This window comes from Papilio machaon, chromosome 1 (genome assembly GCF_912999745.1).
Source record: "Papilio machaon chromosome 1, ilPapMach1.1, whole genome shotgun sequence".
NCBI classification, from domain to species: domain Eukaryota; kingdom Metazoa; phylum Arthropoda; class Insecta; order Lepidoptera; family Papilionidae; genus Papilio; species Papilio machaon.
Window position 1 is genome coordinate 2,061,763 of NC_059986.1, and position 27,817 is coordinate 2,089,579.

The following is a 27,817-nucleotide window of genomic DNA, read 5'->3' on the forward strand; positions in this document are numbered from 1 at the left end:
TGGATTTTAGGCGACCTTTACCAGAAAATGTAGCTAGATATTTGGCGAAACTGTGTCTTACAGATTGTTTAGCTTATCGTTCTATTCTTGTTCACAAATCTGTCATAGCTTCTGTTTGTGAGACTTTGTCCAACATTCAGATCTCATCTAACAATCTAGTTAAACATATGATTAAAGCTATTTCCTTGGCTAAGCCTGTACCACCAAAGTTACCAATTTGGGATGCAAGGTTGGTCATTCGATTTTTGAAAATAACAGATCCAGATTTAACCAGTCTTTTCGAGGTGTCTAGGCGAACAGCCACAATTCTTTTATTAGCATCCGGACGTAGGGTTCATGATTTAACTCTTTTGCATTGTGATCCAGCTCACTACGAGGATAATATTGATTCGATAACTTTGCACCCCAAGTTTGGTTCAAAGACAGACTCGACATCTTACCAGCAATCAAGTTGGACCCTTAGTGTCTCACCAGATAGAAATACAAATCCGGTATTTTGGTTAAGGAGATTAATAGAGGTTACTAAGGAAATTAGAGGTTCTCAGACAAATTTGTTTATGACAACTAGGGAACCCTTTAGACCCGCAACGGCAGTAATTATAGGTGGCTGGGTAAAGCGAACTCTTTTGGATGCTGGCATAAATGCTTCTTCTGGAAGTTGCAGGTCAGCAGTTTCATCCCTTAATTTTATAGAAAAGTATCCAATAAATGATATTCTAGCTAAAGCAAATTGGCGTCATGAGAATACTTTTAAGAAATTTTACTGTCGTGAAATGCTTAATAGCGGCCAGTCAATAAGTACAGATCCAGGCCAATCACTTTCGCAATATTTTGCACCAACTCATTAGCAATATTGTAATATGTTTTTGCCTTAGATACAATTCAAGTGTATGTATAACGTAATTAGTTACAGTATCTTCGACTTTACGATCAGACCCTGTTAATTAATTAAATTACGGTTGAGGATGTCATGAAATTACCTATAGCGAATTTATAGTTTAGTGCCCTAGGCTATTTGTCCAAATGATATGTTACATATAGATAGTGCCTTTAGTTATAGTAAAATGTATTATTCTGAATCTTAAGATAGATTTATCAATAAAAAATATTATGTAATCACATTGTTGCGTTCTCTTTACTGCAAGCCACCAGAAGATAACAAACAGATCTCTCAAAACGGACTTCGGACGTCGAAACGGAACACATAATAATGAAATTTTACCTGTTAATAAAATTTGTATTATGTTTCCTGAGACGTCCGAAGTCCGGATAAGGTCTTTCTGGTGGTAATCCCTTCACAGACGTTCATTTTGAGCCGAACAATGACAAGATGGTGGCTTGCTGCCGGGCTCCTGAGTACTTTACAGGTCGGCCGCTAGAGGCGCTGGTATCACTACCGGAAGTCCAGCGCCAATGGAGGCACAAGGCGGCGAATGGCGGGAACAGTAGCGACACACCGGAAGGAATGGAGCGAGGTACTCTCAAAACGGACTTCGGACGTCTCAGGAAACATAATACAAATTTTATTAACAGGTAAAATTTCATTATTAATCTATCCTTATTATAAATGGATCGTATCATTTATTACATTAAATTAAGACATCTTTAAAAAAATAATGATTGTTAATATGTTGCTATAAAAAAATAATAGAAATGTACATTTCTTTAACATCGTAATAGCGAAAGTAAAACTGTTAAAACACAAAATTGTATGTACAAGTTACGAATTGTGAGATCATTTTTTTTTATTATTAATTGATTGACATCTTCTCTTGAAGTATTTGAAAGTAACAAGCCTGGAATCAAAGATATTTTTTTTAAATTATATTGAATATATGACCACAGAGAAACTTTGTACCCATTTTTAAGGATATTGCGAGAACGAATGAACGTAAAAGACACAGATGGAGAAGTGTATTAAGCTTTTTTCTAGAATTATGGTCTAGTTTCTTCTATCAATGGACGATCATTGTTATTTATTTAAAAAAAAAAAAAAAACTAGTCTACATCTATATATCGCGAAGAAAAATAAGAATCAAATTCGGTGAAGGTGTTACTGTCACAATTACCTTGAGGGTGGTGAACATGAGGCCGAGCTCCCCGCACTGGGCGCCTGGCTCCAGGAAGTCCTCGAGGAAGTGGAGCTCGGAGCCGAGCTGCAGAACTTGCGCGCGCACCACCACCCACTGGAACACCGGGAACAGCTCGTCCATGCCCCACAGGTAGCTCCAGCCTGCACACAGGCACGCATTGCTACAATACGTCAAACCTAAACAAGCGCTGGATCACCACCACCCACTGGAACACCGGGAACAGCTCGTCCATGCCCCACAGGTAGCTGCAGCCTGCACACAGGCACGCATTGCTACAATACGTCAAACCTAAACAAGCGCTGGATCACCACCACCCACTGGAACACCGGGAACAGCTCGTCCATGCCCCACAGGTAGCTGCAGCCTGCACACAGGCACGCATTGCTACAATACGTCAAACCTAAACAAGCGCTGGATCACCACCACCCACTGGAACACCGGGAACAGCTCGTCCATGCCCCACAGGTAGCTGCAGCCTGCACACAGGCACGCATTGCTACAATACGTCAAAACTAAACAAGCGCTGGATCACCACCACCCACTGGAACACCGGGAACAGCTCGTCCATGCCCCACAGGTAGCTGCAGCCTGCACACAGGCACGCATTGCTACAATACGTCAAAACTAAACAAGCGCTGGATCACCACCACCCACTGGAACACCGGGAACAGCTCGTCCATGCCCCACAGGTAGCTGCAGCCTGCACACAGGCACGCATTGCTACAATACGTCAAACCTAAACAAGCGCTGGATCACCACCACCCACTGGAACACCGGGAACAGCTCGTCCATTCCCCACAGGTAGCTGCAGCCTGCACAAAGGCACGCATTGCTACAATACGTCAAACCTAAACAAGCGCTGGATCACCACCACCCACTGGAACACCGGGAACAGCTCGTCCATGCCCCACAGGTAGCTGCAGCCTGCACACAGGCACGCATTGCTACAATACGTCAAACCTAAACAAGCGCTGGATCACCACCACCCACTGGAACACCGGGAACAGCTCGTCCATGCCCCACAGGTAGCTGCAGCCTGCACACAGGCACGCATTGCTACAATACGTCAAACCTAAACAAGCGCTGGATCACCACCACCCACTGGAACACCGGGAACAGCTCGTCCATGCCCCACAGGTAGCTGCAGCCTGCACACAGGCACGCATTGCTACAATACGTCAAACCTAAACAAGCGCTGGATCACCACCACCCACTGGAACACCGGGAACAGCTCGTCCATGCCCCACAGGTAGCTGCAGCCTGCACACAGGCACGCATTGCTACAATACGTCAAAACTAAACAAGCGCTGGATCACCACCACCCACTGGAACACCGGGAACAGCTCGTCCATGCCCCACAGGTAGCTGCAGCCTGCACACAGGCACGCATTGCTACAATACGTCAAAACTAAACAAGCGCTGGATCACCACCACCCACTGGAACACCGGGAACAGCTCGTCCATGCCCCACAAGTAGCTGCAGCCTGCACACAGGCACGCATTGCTACAATACGTCAAACCTAAACAAGCGCTGGATCACCACCACCCACTGGAACACCGGGAACAGCTCGTCCATGCCCCACAGGTAGCTGCAGCCTGCACACAGGCACGCATTGCTACAATACGTCAAACCTAAACAAGCGCTGGATCACCACCACCCACTGGAACACCGGGAACAGCTCGTCCATGCCCCACAGGTAGCTGCAGCCTGCACACAGGCACGCATTGCTACAATACGTCAAAACTAAACAAGCGCTGGATCACCACCACCCACTGGAACACCGGGAACAGCTCGTCCATGCCCCACAGGTAGCTGCAGCCTGCACACAAGCACGCATTGCTACAATACGTCAAACCTAAACAAGCGCTGGATCACCACCACCCACTGGAACACCGGGAACAGCTCGTCCATGCCCCACAGGTAGCTGCAGCCTGCACACAGGCACGCATTGCTACAATACGTCAAACCTAAACAAGCGCTGGATCACCACCACCCACTGGAACACCGGGAACAGCTCGTCCATGCCCCACAGGTAGCTGCAGCCTGCACACAGGCACGCATTGCTACAATACGTCAAACCTAAACAAGCGCTGGATCACCACCACCCACTGGAACACCGGGAACAGCTCGTCCATGCCCCACAGGTAGCTGCAGCCTGCACACAGGCACGCATTGCTACAATACGTCAAACCTAAACAAGCGCTGGATCACCACCACCCACTGGAACACCGGGAACAGCTCGTCCATGCCCCACAGGTAGCTGCAGCCTGCACACAGGCACGCATTGCTACAATACGTCAAAACTAAACAAGCGCTGGATCACCACCACCCACTGGAACACCGGGAACAGCTCGTCCATGCCCCACAGGTAGCTGCAGCCTGCACACAGGCACGCATTGCTACAATACGTCAAACCTAAACAAGCGCTGGATCACCACCACCCACTGGAGCACCGGGAACAGCTCGTCCATGCCCCACAGGTAGCTGCAGCCTGCACACAGGCACGCATTGCTACAATACGTCAAACCTAAACAAGCGCTGGATTACGACTGGAATTATAAAGACCCACACTGGAATGCAAATCAATTTGCTTTCCACTTAATACCAAAAATCGTACTGTAACCTGTAAGCTGTAAACAAATTTTTCGACTTAATGGAGAGACACATATATACACATGCGTCGATACAGAAGCTCAAGAATACCTAGAGAAGACCTCAAAGTTGCTAACCTTACTTACATAGGAGTCGAAAAGTTTAAGTACCTGGTGGGCTGCACTATAACGGATCAAAACACTCGTGAAGAAGAAATAGAAATTCGAGTGCAAAATTCCCTACGTTGTAGTGCAGCTCTACACAAGGTATTAGTGTCCAGGCTTCTCAGCCGGCGCACCAAGATCCGCATTTATAAAACGGTAATTAGACCGATTCTAATGTACGGCTGTGAGGCCTGGACACTCACTGCAAAGGAAGAAGCAAAACTCACCGAAAGGAAAATTTTAAGAAAAATTTTAGAGCCAGTGCAAAAATAGGATGGAACGTGGCGCTTCAGAAAAAATACTGAGATCGAGAAACTGGTGGCCGAGCCCAACATCATTGGCGAGATAAAAGCGCAACGACTCCGCTGGCTCGGACACTTAGAAAGAATGGATGATGTTCGTGGTGTCAAACGCGCATATATGGGACGACCGAGTGGTCGGCGTCCAGTTGGCCGTCCCAGATATCGCTGGATGGATGAGGTAGATAGAAATCTTCGGGACCTACAGGTCCGCGACTGGGTCGAGACGGCGCGGGATCGGAGAAAGTGGAGACTTTTGTTGTCGGAGGCCAAGACCCACTTTGGGTCACTGCGTCACCCTAGTTAGTTAGTTAATGGAGAGAAATACTGGAAGCTTCAAGTAGGTGGCGCTAGCGCTAAAAGTGGTCCGTCATCTGTCAAAGTTTTTACACGTCATTCTAGCGTTTTGAAAAAAGAAAATAAAAATGTATTCCTCCTTTCTTTTTTAATTTTTTATTATAAATAATTTACGAATTACTAGCTGTCGCCCGCGACTCCGTCCGGACGCAATTAAAAAAACTTTTTTTCAGACTGTTCAACATATATACCTAATTTCATCAAGATCCGTTCAGCCCTTACAGAGATACCTTCAAACAAACATCCATCCATCCATCTAAACATTCGGATTTATAATATTAGTAAGATAGTAAGATTAAATTAACGTTTCAACTCGTTTAAACTATAATCGTTTTATAAGTGGAACACCGCTAATGAACGCGACTGTACAATTAATTATTCATAACAACACATTATTTGTAATTACCGAGCTGCTGCTGCACGGCTGTGGTCATCTTCTGGAAGGTGGTGCGGATGACGAGCAGCTTCTCGATAGGGGAGAAGGTAGTCTTGAGCTGCTGCAGCGTCTCCACCGCCTCTTGAAACAGTTCCAGCTGCGCCTGCGCAGGTGATGTCTGTCCTGGACCGTTGGGATAGCCGACCCAGAACTTCCTACATTTCAAATGAAAAAAAAATATAAAATTCAAACGACAACAAATTTTGTCTTTGTACAGTGTAACTATTGGAGATATTTTTTTGACTAAAACTGAAAAAATCATTACTAATATGATTAGTAAAAAAGATAGTGACAGTACTAAAAGGCATTGCCACAATTTTATTAGGCATGGAGATTTGATGTCTTTTGAAAAGATGGGGCTTATACCTAATAATGGATCGATAAAGGCTGATATGATAATTGCTTTTCTGTGATGTTTTCTGACAAATAAAGCTAGATTAGAGTTAGCCGGTTGTTTATTGTGAGAGGTGTTGCAGTGTGAGACTCACTGGTCAATGCCGAGGAAGGCCATGAGCGCGAGGTCTGGTTGTCGATTCCACTTGAGCAAGCGACGCCAGTACAGGTCGTCCTCTCGCTTGTTGTGCAGCGCGTACAACACGAATAGTGCGGGGTGTACACGCGGCAACAACGCGCCTTGTACCAGCCGCGCCCCGCTCACCACCTCGCTGACATCAAACATACAGGACGTCCTTAAAGACTTGAGATAAATATCGTAAATATTACGACAGTGCTTTGACGTACTTCACAAATACGGATTTGTTATGTAGCAAGTTTTCAAAGCGCGGCCTTCAGAATGTTGAGTGTATACTCGCTGTGAGTAAGGTTTGCTCTACACGTTTTATATGTCAATGACATCTTAATAGTCATTATAGAAGTCAAACTGTCATGTCATATGTCACACAAAAATACTAACCTATGGTTTCTGAGTGCAAAAACTCCGTCTAAAACATATTGTTATTTCTGTGTTGTCAAAGATAATGAAAGGGATGAAGATATGTTTTATATAGAGATTTTGGACTCAGAAACCCACGGTAAGTAATTTCACCTAATTATAGTAACCATGGATAAAAAGGTCCCGGAAGCTTGATTTTAATCCTCTATCCCTTCCCATTCTTTTTTATAAGAAAAAAACGAGAAGAGGTAGTGAATTTTACGGAGAAGTTTAGGAAGGGTATTCCCTTTCTGTGCGTCCAGGCAATGCATCGACAATTGTGGACGTCATGAACAACGGTAATTTCGTATTTCTGTGAATTTAAATAAATAATACAAAAAAAAACAAATTTAATATACAAAAAGTTGTAATATTTATAGAACATACCCTTCAATAGGATCAGTTTCGTCAGTGTCAGGGTAAGGGAGCAGCAGATCGTCTCCCTCTGGCGGCAGGGCGGGGAACAGCAGACGCACGAGGCGGTACAGTCGCGAGGTGAGACTGCGCAGTTCCGCCACTGCGTGACTGAGCAGCAGCGGGTGTACGCGCACTCCGCCGTATGTAGTGTTGAAGGCACCGCTCAGACCCAGCACCAGCTGACCCAGAGGATGGTGAGGAGATTCGCAAGCCTATAATGACTCCTTCTATTAAAATAAAACGGCTGAAATAATATTTAAAATATTAAATGTTAAAAAAAATTACTAACGTTATAAAAATATTGCTTCAATTCCATATATTCGGCATAATTTAATGTCTTCTGTCCGAACTTAGGTATGACTTCCAAACAATCGACCGACTTCTCTATATCGGATCCCTTCCCTGGTCGATGCTTTGCTTTGTGAGAGCAGGAGATAGCGACTGCGACGTTCTGCCATATCTTAACGTTGTCCACTGCGGGCGCAGTAGGGCCGGTCGCGAAGTGGTTGCCCGTCGGAGTCAGCAATGTATCCGACACACCGAGGCATTGGAAACATTGTCGGAAGAGAGCGTTCCATTTCTGGTTCGGTGCAACGCTAAGTTTGCCGAACGAACTATAAAAGAGTACAAATAACAATTTGAATAAACAAAAAGATAACACATTTAATGTCACAAATAGCGTGTGAGTTCACTTTCATATGACAAAATTGTAGTGGCATGGAAAGTGTTAAAGTCACACAAATTGTTTCCAGACGGTATTATTAAAAATAAACGACACTAAATTTGAGAGATATTCTAAATTACTTCTTAAAAATACATAAATTATAATGATTTAAAACACAAGTATCATCAAAATAGATAAAAACTATCTTTTTAAATATTAAAATGATCTTGCCAAACGACTTTTTGGCACTGAAAATGTTCATCATACTTAGGTTTAGAATTAGCAGGCGGTGCTGGGTTTGACACATTGAGCTGCATGACAGCGTTGCTGAGTTTGACACCGTCAGTCCAGGCGCCGCTGAGACAGCCCTCGATGCGATCACCACTAGAGAAGGTCAACACGCCCTTGCCAGAAAACACTCCAGCCGCACGGAAGTCGCCCTCATAGTGAGTTCCGTCTTCAAACACCATCACACCGTGACCCTGGAAAACACGAGATCATACCAGTTCTAATAAACTAGGTTGCAAATAAAAATGTATGAATGTTGTCACTAGCTGTCGCTCGTCCGCGCGGAATTAAAAAAAACTTAAAAAGTAGCCTATGTGTTCTTTCAGACTATGTTCTATATCCATACCCAGAGCTGGGCATTAACTCGTTAATCCGTTAATCGTTAATTAACGAAGTTAACATTTTGCTTAACGGATTAACTTTTAAGTTAACTTCAAAAAGTGTTAACGCTTTTGTTAACTTCCGTTAAACTCAACTTCCGTTAATCGTTAAATTAGAAACTTGGAGACGTGCTGTCATTATGTTTAAATTACGTGCCACGCCACGCTCGTAAGTTCAACTATGTTGGGCGACTGTCGGCGACTCGAATGGTGAACGAACGAGTTGATAATTGATATATGTGAAGTTCGCGTGCAAGTGTGATGCATCAGAGCGTCCGGGAAAGACGTGACCAACAGGACAAAATCAAAAGAAGGTTTGAAATAGTATGTTTCATTACGAGTATATAAAAGCAAGATTATGTAATAGATCACATTCCGAACGCTCTTCGTCCCTACAATACGCCACTTTTTGTGCAACTGTTTTAAAACACTTTTTTACTAATGCTTTTTCTTTATCTTTTCCAAACTCGTGCCTTCTCTTTCCCAACTGTCAAAATAATGTCTATTATAAAGAAAAAACCAACCAAGAAGTTTTTACAAAAAAATAATCATTGAAGTGTTTATGATTCATGCAAATATTTCTAAAAAGAAGCTCCTAATTTGTTACCATATCAGATTTAATGATTTGATTCAATGAATTAGGTAAGGTTTCATTTTATTTAATTTCATTAAATTTCATTTTCATTTCATATCAATAATAAATAATCTACTGAAGACTTGGCCGTTTGGGCATAGTTCCCTTTGCCTACCCAGAATGGGTGAAGAAAACAAAAAAAAATCTGTTTGTATTCTTTTACGGTTGGCGCCATTTTTCAAACATTTTAGTTAGTTGAGTTTATTGCGTTTTTATTATTCTATTAAATTGCTTCATTTTTTCGCAACTGTATTAAAAATAGATGTTTAGTACACGTGCGGAACTGTCATTACAACTTGTTCCAACTGTCAACCCTCACCTTCGGCTGCGCCTCGGCTCGGTTAGACATTTGTCGGAACTCTTTGCAATGACAGGCTTTCCGCACTCGTAATGAAATATACTATAATGCATTCATACTTGTCTCTAATACTAATGTGTTATAGAATGTATAGTCAAATTACTATTTTAAACAAGTGTCGCCACAATAAGTGTAAAATTAGTATGTATAATTTTGGTATGGTTAACTGTTAACGATTAACTTTAACTTGCGTTAAATTTTCGAGAATTTAACGCTTTAACGATTAACGAAGTTAATTTTTTAGTTAACGAATTAACTATTAACGAAGTTAACTTTTCGATTAACTGTGCCCACCTGTGTCCATACCAAATTTAATTCAGATACCTTGAGGTGTTCTGGAGATACCTTTAAACAAACATCCATCCATCTAAACATTCGTATCTTTTTTATCTATATATATATAAAAGAAAGTCGTGTTAGTTACACCATTTATAACTCAAGAACGGCTGAATCGATTTGACTGAAAATTGGTGGGCATGTAGCTTAGAACCAGGAATAGGACATAGGATAATTTTTACCCCGTTTTCTTTTTCTTTTTTTTTATTCCGCGCGGACGGAGTCGCGGGTAAAAGCTAGTTTATAATATTAGTAAGATGTTGTTTGATGACTAGTTTGTCGTAATTTAAATTCAAAACAGAATCAAGAATGAGACTTTAATGTGAATTTATCTCAATATTTACTATGCACCAGTAGTAAATATAATTCCTATTGAAAGTCAATATTGATAATGAAGCATACAATGTATTTTAACGACTCCGGAACATTTATGAGTTGAGTTTATTGTACGATATATTATTTTATATAGTGGGAACCCACTGCAAAAATATGTGTAAGTAAACATATTACCGTCCCTTTGTCTTCGAAAAAACAGAGATAAGAATAACGTATTTGTTCAGATGTTTGCGCATTGCACGAGGTTATAAAATTTGTTTTAAGTTTGCTAAAGCTATTAAACATTCTTGTATCAATTAATGAGTAATAATGGACGGAAATGTGAATCAAATTGATAATTAAGTAAGTAAATTAAGATAAATTAATAATTTAACTTTATTTTATATTATTTCATTCCGTGATGTTTTTTGTAAAACATAATTCAATGTTTCCAAGCATTAGTCATAAGGTTCCATGGTGTAATGGTTAGCACTCTGGACTTTGAATCCAGCGATCCGAGTTCAAATCTCGGTGGAACCTGAATTGATTACTTTTTGTTTTTTGCGACTTTTTTCGAAATGTCAAATGAAATGAAATTATTTTAAATATAAATTACTAAAAATTATTTTTTAACCTAATCTTTTTTGATTTATATTGTAAGTATTACATTGTTTAACATGTTAATACTGTCTTATTATAATTATTATTAATAACAAATGAAGCAACATATGATATTTAAACTGAAAAACTGTTATCTCAACTAACGCACGTATCAAGTTATAAAAAAATCTGCACAAGACGTGAGATATTATTTAAATATAGATAAAAAATTATAACATACGTAAACTTAAACAAACCGTTAGAACGTCTTGCGTGAACAATCCTTCGTAGTAAATCCCATCCAAGGTCACGATGAGGCCGCAACCGTGTTTTTTATTATCACTCCAATTGCCTAGATATTTTTCACCTTTACTAATGTCATCCATTACACCGTAACCCTGGCGTACTCCGTTCACCCATTCTCCGGTGTAAATTGTTGCGTTCGAAGACTTAAAATCACCTTGCTTCTTCACACCATGACCATGGGGATTTCCCTCTTTGAAGTAGCCTTCGTATATGTCACCCGAAATGTATTTCATTACACCATATCCGCTTTGGAGATTATCTTTCCAATGGCCTTCGTAAGTGCCTAGAATAGGGGGTTCAAAATTATTACAAGACTAGTAGCGTCATTTGACATGAAGCTCTAACAGTGGTAGACGTCAGCAACAGCATCAGTTGCACGAATAAGTCGGCTCACCCGGTAAAATACCACGACCACACAGAAGACAAGCGTAAAGTGGAAGCAATCACACGTTTCGTCTGATGTGTATGAGTGCCGGATGCCTAATTTTAGTCCCCTTTTAATTTCACACTTATAAGCAAAAGATGGGAAGGGGAAATAGATATGACGGAGGGGGACGCATATGAAGGGGAAATATCCTCTTTCTGTGCATCCTCTCCCCGATTAAAGGTAGGAAACGCAATGGCGGATGTCTATGGGCAGTGGTCGCTTCGTTATTTTGGAGAATTCAGATGAACGCTTGCTCGATTGTCACCTTATGATATAAAAATATGACGTTAATCATACTTTTATTTTTTATAACATCTTCCATTAAAAAAAAATTACGATAGCATCTTACCTATATTAGGAATTTCCATTTTACCATGCCCACAGAGTGAATTAAACTGTAGCTGACCGACATAAAGTTTCCCATCGGGCCATTCCACTTTACCATGGCCATGCATCTTCCCATCTAACCATCTTCCATGATATTTAGCTTCTTTGTAAAATGTACTTTTACTTGAAAACGTGTAGCTAGCTGTTCTGACTGCGGGAGGTTTAAAAAGAGTTTCTTTGTTTAAAGCTGTTCTTATTGAAGTGTTAAATGAGTGAATCCATTCTGTTTTCTCTTGCTCTGTATTTGTCGAAACTGAAATGGTTTCCTCCGGAGTTATCAGCTGTATAGCGTTTTGTAGAGAATCAGTGTTTGGGACAGATTCAACCCATAATGTTTCAATTGGATGGACATTAATGACACTGCCACACATGTGGACAAATAAGTCATTAAACAAAATGAACCAATGAGTGCTAAAACGTCCAGGGTTTACTAAATTTAGTTGTCGAGATTTTGATTCCCTTACCAATCGTCTTTCGGGCGTTCGGTATTGCTCCAATGGTTTACCAATACTTTCCCAAAATAATTTCGTCAGATCTGCTTCCTTCCTTTTCTTCTCTTGATCATCAATTAAACTGTCCAAAGATGATATAACTTTATTCAATTTATCTTCAATATTCAATTTTATCTCGCCTTTCTTTCTTTTAGTTTTATGTCTCAATAATGTTTGCATAATACATTTGTATGAACTTAACCTTGTTAATGGTTGGACAAAAGCTAATGCAACAACAGCTTCTAGGGTTTTCTTATTATTTTTCTGTTTGTTTGTTGGAAGCTGGTCACTAAATAAATTATAAACACTTGATGGCACATCAACAACATTATTAATATGAGCAAATCCACCGATAACAATCAAATTGCTTATAGCTAAGTAATACTTTCTATATAAATAAATATACTCTTCTATGTTTTTTATTAATGGTATATCACATTCATTTATGTGCTTTTCAGCATATTGCCAAATAGAAAGCACATTTAGAGCTGTTATATTTAAAATGTCACCAAATATATCACATATGTTTTCATAAACATTGGAATGTAATGTTATTGCTTTGCTTTTCTTTAGAAAAGGTTTAACAAGTGATTGTTGAATTAAAATCATTTCTTCTAAATATCTTTGAGCAATAGATAAATTTTGAAAGTCTGGACTAACAATAGATTCTTCTAGGGAACAATAACTTATGTTGCCTGAGGATAAAACTCTCCAGTGATAGCACATATTTTGAGGCTTTCTATATGTTTGGGGCTCATTTATTTTAACAGTAAGGTTCCTAATATTTTCACTTTCTTTATCTTTTTTGTCATTTAAATTCACTATGGATTCTGTATAACCTTCAGTATGCTTTCCCATATAAAAAACATTCTCATTCTGTGTGTAAGCAAGTGTATGGTGATCAGTTGCAATCATGTCTCTTACCCGGTCACTATCAGAATTTTCAGTGAATTGTTTTGGGCCACTTTTATCTTCCCTGGAATCAAAACTAACTTGATGAAAATGATTATAGCCCCATATAAATAATCTTCCATCCAATGTTAGCGCAGCACAATGCCATTTTCCACATGAAACCTTTTGGAGTCCAAAACCTGATAGACCCATAACTACCATTGGCTTTACCCTTTTTACTGTATCTCCAATTCCTAGTTGGCCATATGTTATATCACCCCAAGTCCATAATTCAGTTGCCAAAATATTTTTACCAAGTTTAGACATGTTCTTAAGACTTTCAGTTTTCCTGGCGGCTTCAAAGTCTTTCTCACTGCTGATTGTACTTGTTGAAAATTGTAAATCTTCATAATTTCCATTTGATGCACAGCTGTACATAAGAGAGTTGACTTCTTCTGTTTGAATATGACTTTGAGGTTCAATATCATTGTTGTCACTACTACCACTCACATGTCTGGACAATGTGGCAACTTTATCACCAACAGTCTTCACCCCTTCATATACTAGATTTGTAAGATTTGATACATTTTCTTTAATTATTCTTGTTGGTTTCTCAGTATATTCAACTAGATAATCTTCACCCACTGAAACCCAAGATAGCTGTCTACTCAAAAATTGTCTTGCTGCATCAGTATTAATGAAGATATTGTTTATTTTGTCAGTACTTCCTTGAGCACTTTCATTTTCTTCCTCTTCCTTATCATTATTATCTAATTCATTATCTTGCTTATTGTTACTTTCTAAATTATTACTTTGAAACTTATCTTTCGTAATCTTTGATTCTTCAGAGGAGGGACTAGAGTCTTCAGTAAAACTTTGAGCATCAACATGGACGTCTGTTTGTGGTGCTGTAGTACTGCTGGAATCTTCACTAGATTTACTGATGTGTACTCCAAGAGGACAAGTCTCTGACAAGGATGGGACTGACGCAGGAGATGCAAGCCCAATTATTGTCTGACATTGTGAACAATTAGATGCAAACACTTCCTCATCATCATTGTCACTATCAGTGTCACAATTACCAGACTGCTTTACATTCTTTCTAACAATGACAGCACCAAAATTTTGCCCCACAGATGCACTATACACTGTTCTTCCTTCAAAAAATGGAACTTTTTTAATACTAGAGCTGTCTAAAGCTATTTGTGGCATAACACCTGAACCCCATAGTTGGCCTTCACTACTAATAAAAAGCTGCCCAAAATCACTTGTCACTACATTTCTAAACTTCACTTTATAACTGTTACTTTTAAAACCATGAGGGCAACATCTGGAATCCTCTTTGACAACAATTTCTTCTTTATTTGTAAAATTGATATTTGTTTTATAAAGTCTTCCATGGACATCAATAACATATAGAATTTCGTTGTGATAGGATATGTCGATTGCTGAAATGCCAGTAACCTTTTTAAAACTTAATGAATTATCTTCAACAGTACAGTAATACACTCCATGATCGCTCCCTAAGACGATACAGTCTGTCCCTAAAGAACACAGTTTCACAACTTTATCAGGTACATTTTGTGACGTTGAAATCTTCAGTGGTGTCAATCCACACCAAAATTTGTGCTCACTCATTTTAAGACCATCTACTTCCTCTTGAAATCAAATAATTCATTATGAAAAGATTATTTTTTGATTTGATTATAAGATTGTCAGATGTTCCCCATCTCTAATACACACTTAAGGTGAGCAGTTTTAATTTTCACTTCCATAACATTTATTTTACACTTTATAAATCACAACAAAGCTTTTACAAAAGCTTCATTCTAAATGGCTTCCTATTATTTCTTTCAAATTCAAAATAAATATCATTATGATAATGATAATGAACTGACAAATGATAATGACAATGTCAGCTGTCTTGAAGTATGATAAATCTGATTATAGATTAAATATTTGAAAAGAAGTCCAGATTTTATCTAACTTTAATTATACTTATAAACAAAATATCTCATTTCTCTTTAAATGAATTGTTTTAATTATTGTTTAATTTACAGAAGTAACTTCATTTTTAAAAAAATCTATAATCTATCCAAATCCATACCAAGAAACGTCATTGTCAATTTGTCAAATTGTGTGATCGCTCGACTTCTCGGTTGCCGTTGCCCTTTCTCTATCGAAAAAATGGCGAATCGTGGCGGTACATCTAGACGCGTTCCTGAAAATGAAGCTGCTATTACATATGTGCAGTGTGATGGATTGGTAAATATCTGTTAAATACTATATATTTTGATAAACAACTCTTTACTATAAATTCAAAGTCGGACACGTCATGGTACTTTCTTGTTTTTAACTTTTACTACAGCTACATTGCTTTAAAAATATGAATGGACTATGTCTTTTTACTAATAAAAGGAGTATGTGCATATCCTTTGTTCTCAATATTAAAATTAAAGTATAATTGTTGTACAACGGTACTGCTATATTTAGTTAGGGTTTAGGTTATGTTGACGACCTCTTTTATTTACCTGTCCCGTAATGAATTGACTGGATGACTCATGTACCGTTTTGGAATACCTCTCTCTTTATATTTTGCATGAGATCATCAGTTAAGTTTTCTCTTTTGACATGAAACCAGTTTGCTGTTAATGTACATAGCATGCACTCAATAGGTAACTGAAGCCTTTGTACGTTGTTTTTATATAACTTTGTTTTGTTTTATAAACATAACAATTATTGTTTTATGTCAACAAATGCTATCCATACAAAAGAATTTGTTACTTAAAATACTATGGAACTAATGAGCAGTATTTTTAGTAGTGTCTCACCAAAAATTTATCTGCTGCCAAAACAGTTGTACAAAACTTATTTGTAATTTTTTTTTATAGATATGTTTCAGTAGTTAGAACCTAAAGTTAATCAACATCTTGAGTATGAGAAAACTTTTTAGTTACTAAAAATAGTTGTGTAAACATTCCAGGCGGTGATGAAAATAGTGAAACATTGCCACGAGGAGTCATGTAGCAACATGGAGGTGGCCCAAGGGGCCTTATTGGGGCTAGTTGTGGAGAATAGACTGGAGATCACGAACTGCTTCCCGTTCCCCAAGCATGATGATACAATGGATGAGGAAGAATACCAGCTGGATATGATGCGCAGACTCCGCAGGGTCAATGTTGATCACTTTCATGTTGGCTGGTAATTAGAAATAATATAGTTCTAGGCTTGTATATGTAATATTAAAAACAAAAACACATATATCTGTATTGCTTTCTTTAATCTTACTAATGTTATAAATGCGAAAGTTTAGATCAGGGATGATCCCCAAAGGGGTCAATATCGAACTTAAAGCATTGCTAATTCTCACTCTGTCTTCTTCTATTGACCTAAGTCAGAATGAAAAATAATAATAATAACAATAATTGATCTTAAAAGTAGATAATTTACCCATGGGGGGTCTGTGGAAACAGTTCATTTTGGAAAAGGAGGTCACTTGTCTAAAATAGTTTGGGTATCCTTGGTTTCGATGAATGGATGGATGTTTGTTCAAACATATCATCAGAACGGCTCAACAGATCTTTTGAAATTTTGGCACAGATGTGGAACATAGTCTGGAAGAATACAGGCTACTTATTAAGTTTTTTTTTTAATTCTGCGCTGACAGAGTCGCCTGTGACAGCTAGTATCTTAACACAACTTAGTATATTAATTTTAATATATATATTTTTTTATTTTCTAGGTACCAAAGTGCCGATGTTGGCAATTTTCTGAGCCAGTCTCTATTAGAGTCACAATATCATTATCAGACTTCGATTGAAGAGAGTGTTGTAGTCATATATGACACAAAGAAATCAGCGAGGGGATTCTTAACACTGAAGGCATATAGATTAACTCCTCAGGTATGTTGCGGTGTACCAATGTGTTAAATAATATTTAAACTGATTTGAAGATTTTCCTTATTTACAAGTCTGCATTATCTATATATATAAAAGAAAGTCGTGTTAGTTACACTATTTATAACTCAAGAACGGCTGAATCGATTTGACTGAAAATTGGTAGGCAGGTAGCTTAGAACCAGGAAACAGACATAGGATAATTTTTACCCTGTTTTCTATTTTTTATTCCGCGCGGACGGAGTCGCGGGTAAAAGCTAGTATAATATATCAAAGTCTTAACCATTGTAAATAGTTATTTCTTCCTATTAGTACATTTGTCAATTTACATTTTTCAATTTCAGGCAATAGCTATGTACAAAGATGGTGACTATACTCCAGATGCTCTACGCAACTTGAAGATTGGCTATGAAAGCTTGTTCATTGAAGTGCCAATTGTTATTCGTAACTCACCGCTGACAAATATAATGATGTCGGAACTGTCAGAGATGATTCCAGAGGAGGAAGGCTCAAAGTTCTTGGACCTAGGCACTGCATCAGTGCTTGAAGGTATGTGGTTTGGATTTAATTATTAAATTTATATTATTTGTATTGAAAGGTGTTATATTGTATATATTTGAAATTCCAGGACAACTTCGCAGTTTAATGGAACGCGTCGATGAATTAAACCAAGAGGCAATTAAGTTCAATCGTTATCAGCAATTGGTTGTGCGACAACAGCAAGATAAGCACAGGTGGCTGCTCAAGAGGGCTCAAGAGAACTCTGCTCGTGCTGCTAAAGACGAACCACCGCTACCTGAAGAAGATGTTAACAAACTCTTCAAGCCTCATCCGGTACCGCCAAGGCTGAACCCAATGATTGTCGCAGGACAGATCAACACTTACAGTCAACATATAAGCCAGTTCTGTTCGCAAAGCTTGGCCAAGTTGTATCTGACTCAAGCGCTGCAAAATGCTAAAGAAGCTAAGCAGAACAATTAGTATTGTTTTTGGCAATTAAAATAATTGAGCAATGTGTTTGGTTTTATTTTCATTTATATGCATGTTTTTGTTTCTTATTAATTTTTGTGATGATTTCTAAATTAAAACAAGAATTAACAATTTAAATGTACTTTTATTAAAATGCAATCGGGTATAGATTGTGTGAAATTATTGAAAAAAATCTTTCTAGTGTTGAAAGTTTGCGGTCGTTCGAAATGTTGGTACTCATCTATATTTATAAAAGAAAGTCGTGTTAGTTACACTATTTATAACTCAAGAACGGCTGAATCGATTTGACTGAAAATTGGTGGGCAGGTAGCTTAGAACCAGGAAACGGACATAGGATAATTTTTACCCCGTTTTCTATTTTTTATTCCGCGCGGACGGAGTCGCGGGTAAAAGCTAGTTTAGAATAAACGTCAAAGCAGTAATAATTTATGTATTGCAAGTTCTAAAGCTTTTCTACGACGTGATAATCTAAGTTTTTTTTATAAAAAAAAGGTTAGAGGATGTGAAGATCTTTAAAATGGTAAAAAACACTAATTAGCTTGAATGATCACAAGCGTAAAAATAAAGCTAGACCAAGTCCATTACAACATGTCCAAATGTTCAGTAAGGTTAAATGCATTAATTAAACGGTATGTCTTTTATCTGTTTTATTTCTAATTGCGTTTATATTTTTTGCAATTAAATAAACAATATTATTTGTTTTGCGCCATCTGTCTAGTGTTGTTTAATGGCTTAATTTGGTTAATTCTCCTTGATGAGGCCGTAATAGACCTTCGACTCGTTCCGAACTGGTAAAGCATGTTCGATACGACCGCCGACAAAGGCTAATAGCGATAACTTGAGCGATTGTCCCTTGATTGCTACAAATTGCTTCATCCTGCTTCACCAACGCCGCCCCTGGATAATTGGGGGCAATCTTACCCCGCACTAAATTACTCTATACCTGTCTAATGTCCAGTAATCGCGAATAAATTAATGTGCATGTTGACTTCCTCTCTGTCCCATGATCTAAAATTATTTGATTTGTATCGAGTAAGACAAAGTAATGTTATTTATAATTTTGACATTAAAGTAATAGCGCCGTCGGGCAGGCATAGATTACGGTTCCAAATTTATCAATCCTGGTCAACCTTTTTCATTTCTCCTGGGTTCATTCATTTACGCAGATGTATTTTAGGTTTTTCTAAAAGTTTTCAATAGGTTGTAAACCAGTAAATTTTCTTATTCTTTAATAAAAGAAGTAAGGTCGGTTGACCTTCCTTCTTTTATTAAAGAAAAAGTAACTGGTTAGTGAAACTTACCTAACAGAAAAGACAACTATGAGAAAAGTTACAGGCGCGAACATTTTTTTATACCTGACAGTGACAGCTATTCAAGACATCGCGTGCAAGTTTTTTTTTATTACTAATTTTTTTTTACTACTAATTTCACTTAATGAAGTCATTATTCAAGAAATGAGATGTCAACCTTTCTCAAAACATATGTTTTTTTGTGCCTAGCCAATCATTAAATTACTAAAGTTAAAGTAAATTGAAGGAGCAACCGCAACATGCAGATGTACGATCTAATTTTGTCATTATAAGCTTTTTGTAAAAAAAAAAGTTACGAAATAAAAAAAGAAAAGTTAAGACAACTTATCTATTCCTAAATAGAGATCACGAAACTTTTAACTATTTTGATTTTCTGAACTAATAATAGCAAATCGCTTTAGGGTTTTCTGTGTTTGAAACCTTAGTTCAAAGTATATTAATAATTATATGAGTAGCGTAGGTGTGAATAGAAATGGGCAAATGTATACTAAGTGCCCGCGGCGATCTGGGCTGCAATTATACACCGTTAACTAGATGATTGGTTTACAAATATCAAAATTATACGATATCAGCTGGCTTCTTGACATTTTAAGTGAGACCAAAGGATTGGGCATCTAGTGTAAGTGAACGGGATTATTAGATCGATTTTATAGTACTAGATATAGAAATTATATTAAAAAAAGGGGATTTAACCTTTTAAAAACAGGGTTAATGCAGTATTAAATATTACGAAGATGGTTGTTGAATATTTGAGGTAAAGCAATCATAGAGACGTATAGAGAATCGTAGAGTAGTATTTTATACGCATAAAATATAATTAGCCACCAATTTCATTGCTGTTGTATTCGTAATTTTTTTAATGATTTTTTTTTCACAATAAAAAATCATTGTTTATCTCGAATTAGGATAAAAATAATTTGCATAACAATAGAAAAAATTATACGTGCCATCTTTCGACACAGAAGAGGTGGGCCCGATGCCTCAGTACAGGCTCAACATCTGCTTTGGTCTTGACTCTCAGTAACGCGAAGTTGATAACTTTTAAGTATTGGTTTTGAGGGAATTTAATCAAAAGCGTTCATATAATAGTCATTACCGGGGTCGGTTAATTTCAAAGTATACGATAAAGGATGCAAAAATAATATTTAAGGGAATTAGGGGCTGCCGTTGTTGAGGTGCGCAATTTAGAAGATTGCGCCGCGTCCGAGGCTCGTTTTCTGTGAATTTTTTAATTAAATTACGAGTCGGATGCTGCGAGGCTGATGGGCGAGCGTTTATCGCGGACCTTAAGTGACCTTCACGGGCTTTTTTGATCGAATTAACTTAATCGAGCTTGTAGTTTTTAGTAATTCTTATTAACGGTGACACGAGTTCTGACTTGTTCAGCATGTATATACAAAACGATTGTCTAATGCATTTGTTTAAAAACTTTCATATCAGAGAAAACTGCAATTTAATTTAAACTTAAAAATAATAAAAATTGAAAACAAATTTAAATTATGAAGTTAAACATTTTTTTAACTCAGTTCAAGCTGAGTTTATTTCAAGTTGTCACAATAGATCATCATAATTTCCATGGCCTTATCCCATTGACGTGGGGTCTGCGTACGAGGTTTTATAAACCTGAATGTTTCTATTTAATTTTTATAGACGGTCTTGTGCCAACCTTAATTGCCAGGAGTAAATTCAAATTAAATATTTATTTTATAAATTAAATAAATAAAAGTAAGTCGTCAAAATACAATTACAAAAATTTCTTATCAAAGTGTTGCCAACATCTGTCATAGGATATCTTTGTAAAAACAATGCTAACGGACTGAGCGCGGGCCAGTCGGTCGTAAATCCCTCAGCTCAGTCCGGACGTGATAACCCGAGAGTCCCCTGGGCCCGTGGGTGTGCGTCAAGCGAAGTAATCACTAATGTCACCTATCTGCGCTCATAATTTGTTGTCTGTGGTACCTGGAACCCTATACACCTATACACAAGGTGTATGATTTGAGGTTAGAAATTAAAAAAGCATTTTATCAGTCATATTTTTAATCTATATTCTGTTCCTGCTTGCTGATTAGTAAGTGTACTTCCCTAAATATTATTGTAAAAAACAACTTTTTACTGTAAAAAATTTTAAGCCAGACTTTGACGAAGTTTTTAAATTTTAATTTGGATTTTGGATTATTCAGCCTTTTTTAAATTTCCTCTGATTGGTAATATTGCGCAAGAATGTACTTTTTTTTAGTAATAATGTAATTGCAATCAGGTTATTTCTCAGTATTCAGCGGCCATACTTTCTCATTTCAAGTAAAAACGTTTAGCAAGAACATGTGTCGTAAGTGCGGTTGTACCGTGAGCCACAGTAACAACCGATTAAATCAATTACATTTAATTTCTCTCTTTACTTGTCAGGTGCTTATCGTAAATGATCATGTCCCCGCTGAGGTCAACAGGCGCTAATTTTAATCAACTTTAATTATATACGGTCCTTTTTATTTTGTATTGAAACACATGCAGAGGTAAACGCAATTAAGATGGCTTTAAAATTATACTTGAATGCATCTCGGATGTTTCGCTTTGTATGTTGCCAGTAATTTATATGTAAAATGCAACAATAATAAAGTTTGTTTCATAAACTGGTATATTTTATAGTTTTATACTAATTAGCAAGTCGCAAAAATTACTTATAATTGCGCAAAAAGAGCTGGATGCTGATTGAGATTTATATGAGTGTTATTCAAAACATCAAATCTTTTATTATTAGATAGAAATCGTTTAACAAAGCCGTTAGCTTTAAGCAACATATGCGAACCTCGAATCAAGTTTGTCTAGTCAAGCTAAACACCTTTGGGCAGAGTAAAATAGCTTTTAAAGGAAAAAACACAATTTAAATTGCCTGCATGAAGGTACAAGTGAAGAAATTGATTTTGATATATTGATAGCCGCTTTATTTAACCGACACGATGAGAAAATTAAGTTAACCATAGACGCGGCAGAGGGCTCTGACGGTTCCAATTATGTACTTACACATATGTACCTGACTTTAAGTTAAGTGGTCATAAAGGTACGCGGTAGCTGATAACTTACGCCACTCTTTATAAGGATATCCAACTTATGAAGGATAATGGAGCACCGATCAAAGGTCTTTATGGGCGATGGGCAATTTGCTTACTATGTTGGTTAAGAGAGATTTTAAAGCGATTTTATTTGAGTATGTTCGTTATGAAATTTTTACTTGTTTCTTTTTGTTTATTTACTTCATTACTTTAAAACTTATCTGATAAATGATATTCAAAGCATATATAGCTAATATAGTAAATAATATAATTCCTAATCAAGAGTCGATTTTTATTTTTCATAATCCATTTACATAAATTTAATTTTAAAATTAAGTTAGATTTTAAAACTTTTAATAAATAGGTTAAATTATTATGTAAAAACTATAAATAATATGTTAAAACTACTAAACTAAACTATATACTTATACCAAACTAAGAATAAAAACTAGATTATGTAAAAAATCGACCCCAAATCGCTGCGCTCGCAGGGTAAGGTGCCCAAGAGACTGGCGGCATTTCCCCGTTGAATGGCCAGGCTCAACCTTTGTCCGAAATGTGCACCAGCCCTTGGATCCCCTGAGACGTCGATAAGGCGTACGGAAATCTAGATTTATAATATTCTGAATTTGATATTTATATTTGAGCGAGAAATTAAAAATTGATAATTTTTTTCGATTCCGTCTACTTAATTACATTTGCCAGAAGTTATGGTGGCTGAAAATGAAGATGCTTTTGCCTCTTGATACCTATTAGTAAAGAAGTGAAATTATGTTTTCTCATGGCTGACTTTTACGATGTAGGTATCTACTCTCATATAATTTATTATAATTCTGTTTATAATGTGCTAATAAAAGACACTAAATACTGTAATTTAAGAATATAACTTCATTATTTATAGTTCTTGTGGTGGTTTTATTTCTAAATTGTATAAACAAGCTGACGCTCGCAACTCCGTCCGCGCGGAATTAAAAAAAAAATGTGCCGTTTCAAATTTCATCAAGATCCGCTGAGCCCTTTCGGAGATACTTCTAAACAAACATCCATCTAAACTTTCGCATTTATTATGTTAGTAAGATTATTTACGACATAACATCTCAAGTTTAATATTATTATGGTGAGTATTTTCACGTAGTTATTAATGGTATCTATTTTACTCGTATTACTTTAATATTGTTATATGAATGTGTTATGTTTAGCAAACTGAGCTAATTTGACCCTATATCATTTTGGAATTTGTTAGTATGGTAGATGGTAAAAGAATTCCTTTCTGTATATTGTTAGGAGTTTAGATTTAAGTCAAATTCCGCTTTATTTCAGGAAAATGTATACCAAAAAGTCTACAATTGTTACGGTACTTGAGAACCTTCATCATCATCTCCCTGGCCTTGTGCCACTCACCTGGGGTCTGCACATAAGCTTTTATGAAGCTTAAAGTATTGGCCTAATTTTTTACGACTGGCCGCCCGCGTATCTCCAACCTGACCTGCACTGAGAAGTCTATGTGTCTCCGAGTACTTAATTTGGTACTAAGTACCAGGAATAACGTTATTTTTGTTTTGTAATAAAGTTTATGATTGTTCCGTTGCAGGATTAAACGATGTAACTATAACGGTAACAAAGTTGTTCTTCGTTCTGAAATAATGCAGGTGTTGTAAATGATTTGCGTTGTGTTCACATCTATAAAAGTAATGAAGAGATCACATTGTAGAGTTTCTTATTTCGTTATTAAAATAAACTTGAACTCTTAATTAACCATAAATTAACGTAGGTCTGACATTCCGAAGTCAATGCACTATCAGCGTAGATTCCATTCAGCTAACAGCTGCGTCTGTATCATTAGTGCGTGAATACCACATTACAAGTATCAATTTGCACGTTGGATGTTCTCTTAGCGATTCGTTGTGCGCGTTTTACACCGTCTCAACGTTGTAATAAGAGGTTCGCCTTCACCTTATTCCCTCGAATTGATCTACAATTTCACGTTGATGTTCTGTAATTCTTCTTCGACTATTTTCCGGATTACCGTTTAAAGCCTACGAACTTTCATATTTAGCTTTTGTTTTATTGTTTTTAAGAAGCGAAATAAACAGAATTGAATATTACATTGTTTATTATTAATAATTAAAGAGTTGATATACGTATGATCAGATCTAGCTTCATAACTTGTGTAATGTTTAAATTCCTTGACATTATTTTATTTTGCTGCTTAGTTCAGTAATTGTCACGTCACTCACTTATATCCCAAGAACATTAAAAGTAATAAAGCATAGATATTTTAAAATTAAAAACTGGTTGACAGTCTTTTTATTTTTAAATCCATTCGCGGTTATATTTTGAGCATAGATTAATTTAAATTAATTTAATACGATGCTGGAGCGGCGGCGTCGCTCGAGGCGCGTAATAACGCGTCGCGAACTGCCGCACCACTATTATACAATTTAGGATAATTAACTACCGGATTTTGTTGCGCTACCCCGTAAGTAATTACGTTTCATAACATGTTCCCCGACACTGTTATTAAGGCCAAGTTCATTCCGACGCTAATGTCCGGGAGACGGTTGTAATTGCCGGTTGAATTTTGTTTACAATTGTGACAATTTAATTGTGTTTTTACACTGGTGTTTTTGTAATTCGAATAAATTTGGGGCTACTACAAAAATAACTATAATATGTGTAATGTGGGATAATATAACTTAACAACAGAAAATGCGTTACTTTAGAAATGTGTTGTTGATTTTTTAACAAATAAATCGTAACTGCTTAGTTTTATAAAACAAACTTAAGATTTTGAATTTATTATAGGTATTTTACTTTGTGTCTATGTCGATTTTTTACTGTAAATTTATTTATAGTAATGAACAGAGCTGGGCATTAACTCGTTAATCCGTTAATCGTTAATTAACGAAGTTAACATTTTGCTTAACGGATTAACTTTTAAGTTAACTTCAAAAAGTGTTAACGCTTTTGTTAACTTCCGTTAAAATCAACTTCCGTTAATAAAAGTCCGTTAATCGTTAAATTAGAAACTTGGAGACGTGCTGTCATTTTGTTTAAATTACGCGCCACGCCACACTCGTAAGTTCAACTATGTTGGGCGACTGTCCGCGACCCGAATGGTGAAAGAACGAGTTGATAATTGATATATGTGAAGTTCGCGTGCAAGTGTGATACATCAGAGCGTCCGGGAAAGACGTGACCAACAGGACAAAATTAAAAGAAGGTTCGAAATAGTATATTTCATTACGAGTATATAAAAACACGAGTATGTAATAGCCCACATTCCGAACGATCTTCGTCCCTGCAATACGCCACTTTTTAAGCAACTGTATTAAAACACTTTTTTTACTCGTGCTTTTTCTTTAGCTTTTCCAAACTCGTGCGTTCTCTTTCCCAACTGTCAAAATAATGTCTATTAAAAAAACCAACCACGAAGTTTAAAAAAAAAAAATCATTGAAGTTTTTATGATTCATGCAAATAAGCAAATAATTTCTAAAAAGAAGCTCCTAATTTGTTACAATATCAGATTTAATGATTTTATTCAAAGAATTAGGTTTCATTTTCTTTCACCTCATTCGATTTTATTTTCTTTTCATATCAATAAAAATAATCTACTGAAGACTTGGCTGTTTGGGCATAGTTCCCTTTGCCTACCCAGAATGGGTGAAGAAAACAAAAAAAATCTCTGTTTGTATTCTTTTACGGTTGGCGCCATATTTCAAACATTTTAGTTAGTAGAGTTTATTGTGTTTTTATTATATTAAATTGCTTTATTTTTTCGCAACTGTATTAAAAATAGTTGTTTAGTACACATGCGGAACTGTCATTACAACTTGTTCCGACTGTCAACCCTCACCTTCGGCTGCGCCTCGGCTCGGGTAGACATTTGTCGGATCTCTTTGCAATGACAGGCTTTACGCACTCGTAATGAAATAGACTATAATGCATTCATACTCGTCTCTAATACTAATTTATTATAGAATGTATAGTCAAATAACTATTTTAAACAAGTGTCGCCACAATAACTGTGAATTTAGTATGTATAATTTTGGTATGGTTAACTGTTAACGATTAACTTTAACTTGCGTTAAATTTTCGAGAATTTAACGCTTTAACGATTAACGAAGTTAATTTTTTAATTAACGAATTAACGATTAACGAAGTTAACTTTTCTATTAACTGTGCCCACCTGTGGTAATGAACATTGAATACTTTGTAAACACATTCTTTATTACTGACCGTTGGAGTATGTGGATAGACTATTTAAATGTCAGTTAAATTGCTTTAACAGTTCGAGATACGTAATAAGGTGTCCATGGAGTTGAAGCCTATAATTTTCTCTCGCATTCAATCATCTGAGTACTTGCGTTGTGCGTTTCTTCACAGACTATGATAATGAAGAGATGAAATCTAACTTAAAATGAAATGTTTGGATGGATGTTTATTAGAAGGTATCTCAAGAATGGATGAATTAAGTTTTTTTCTAATGCCGTATTGAAGAAGTCACGGGCAAATCTAGTTTTAAATAATTGCTTAATCTACTATTTTATTTGGAAGAAATTAAGTAATATTTACAGATATTTGTTGTTTTACGAACTTTTTCATGAAATTTATTAGGAGGGAAAGATACATTTTCATTTGTTTTTCATTTAAATACAGTTTGCATTTTAGACAGAGTATTGAATACTAGTTAGTACCTACAGTTTGTCCCGCCTTCCTTAATAATAGCAATAATTTTTTTTATTCTAGGTACAATTTGCATTTTAAATTTCTCACTTGAAGTAGACTATCTACATAACTTAATCCTTGCGTTCACATTTGAAAGCGACTTTCGTCTACAAGTTATCTATCGCGTCTGCTGGGTTTTATTAGAAGTTGTAATCATAAGGCTATTAATAAAGGCAGGAGAGGATTCAATCATCATGTTCAATGAGATTATTGTAGAAGCCGCGTCCAACCACTCTGAGCGTGCTTTATGTTGTTTGATGAGTAACTGTTGTTGTATTGAATTTGTTTAACTATACATCATGATGTTGCACAAAACTAAAAACAAATACCGATCATGACCCATTTATCGTCTTATAAATTTAAATTATATTTTCACAATATCAATGTGTATTGATTTAAAGAATGTAAAATTAGCTCTACTAAAAATTATTTAGTAGAGCTTTTTCAATTCAGAACTCGAGACGCTGGTGGGTGAGCC

At 36.8% G+C, this 27,817-nt stretch overlaps 2 protein-coding genes and 1 non-coding gene across 5 annotated transcripts; 2 read left to right on the plus strand and 1 right to left on the minus strand.

The window, feature by feature from the left end:
• Nucleotides 1–1,722: 1,722 nt before the first annotated feature.
• Nucleotides 1,723–15,203, minus strand: LOC106714179 (alsin). Of its 3 annotated transcripts, XM_045686618.1 has the most exons (9): nucleotides 11,948–15,203; nucleotides 11,123–11,454; nucleotides 8,222–8,436; nucleotides 7,580–7,904; nucleotides 7,261–7,502; nucleotides 6,431–6,607; nucleotides 5,913–6,097; nucleotides 2,070–2,233; nucleotides 1,723–1,796 (listed from the first exon to the last, which is right to left on the minus strand). In XM_045686618.1, the coding sequence occupies exons 1-9, from the start codon at nucleotides 15,003–15,005 to the stop codon at nucleotides 1,752–1,754; spliced, it is 4,743 nt and encodes a 1,580-aa protein (XP_045542574.1). In that variant the 5' UTR covers nucleotides 15,006–15,203; the 3' UTR covers nucleotides 1,723–1,751. The 3 variants fall into 3 exon arrangements, with proteins under 3 accessions (XP_045542574.1, XP_045542570.1, XP_045542566.1); XM_045686614.1 differs by lacking the exons at nucleotides 1,723–1,796; nucleotides 2,070–2,233 and adding an exon at nucleotides 3,932–4,473; XM_045686610.1 differs by lacking the exons at nucleotides 1,723–1,796; nucleotides 2,070–2,233 and adding an exon at nucleotides 4,397–4,585.
• Nucleotides 10,734–10,805, plus strand: Trnaq-uug. The gene has a single exon. It is a non-coding gene; the product is annotated as a tRNA-Gln (tRNA).
• Nucleotides 15,204–15,506: 303 nt separating the features above from the next.
• Nucleotides 15,507–18,278, plus strand: LOC106714217 (eukaryotic translation initiation factor 3 subunit H). Its single transcript, XM_014507194.2, has 5 exons — nucleotides 15,507–15,632; nucleotides 16,351–16,568; nucleotides 17,110–17,269; nucleotides 17,608–17,812; nucleotides 17,892–18,278. The coding sequence occupies exons 1-5, from the start codon at nucleotides 15,555–15,557 to the stop codon at nucleotides 18,242–18,244; spliced, it is 1,014 nt and encodes a 337-aa protein (XP_014362680.1). The 5' UTR covers nucleotides 15,507–15,554; the 3' UTR covers nucleotides 18,245–18,278.
• Nucleotides 18,279–27,817: the final 9,539 nt, after the last annotated feature.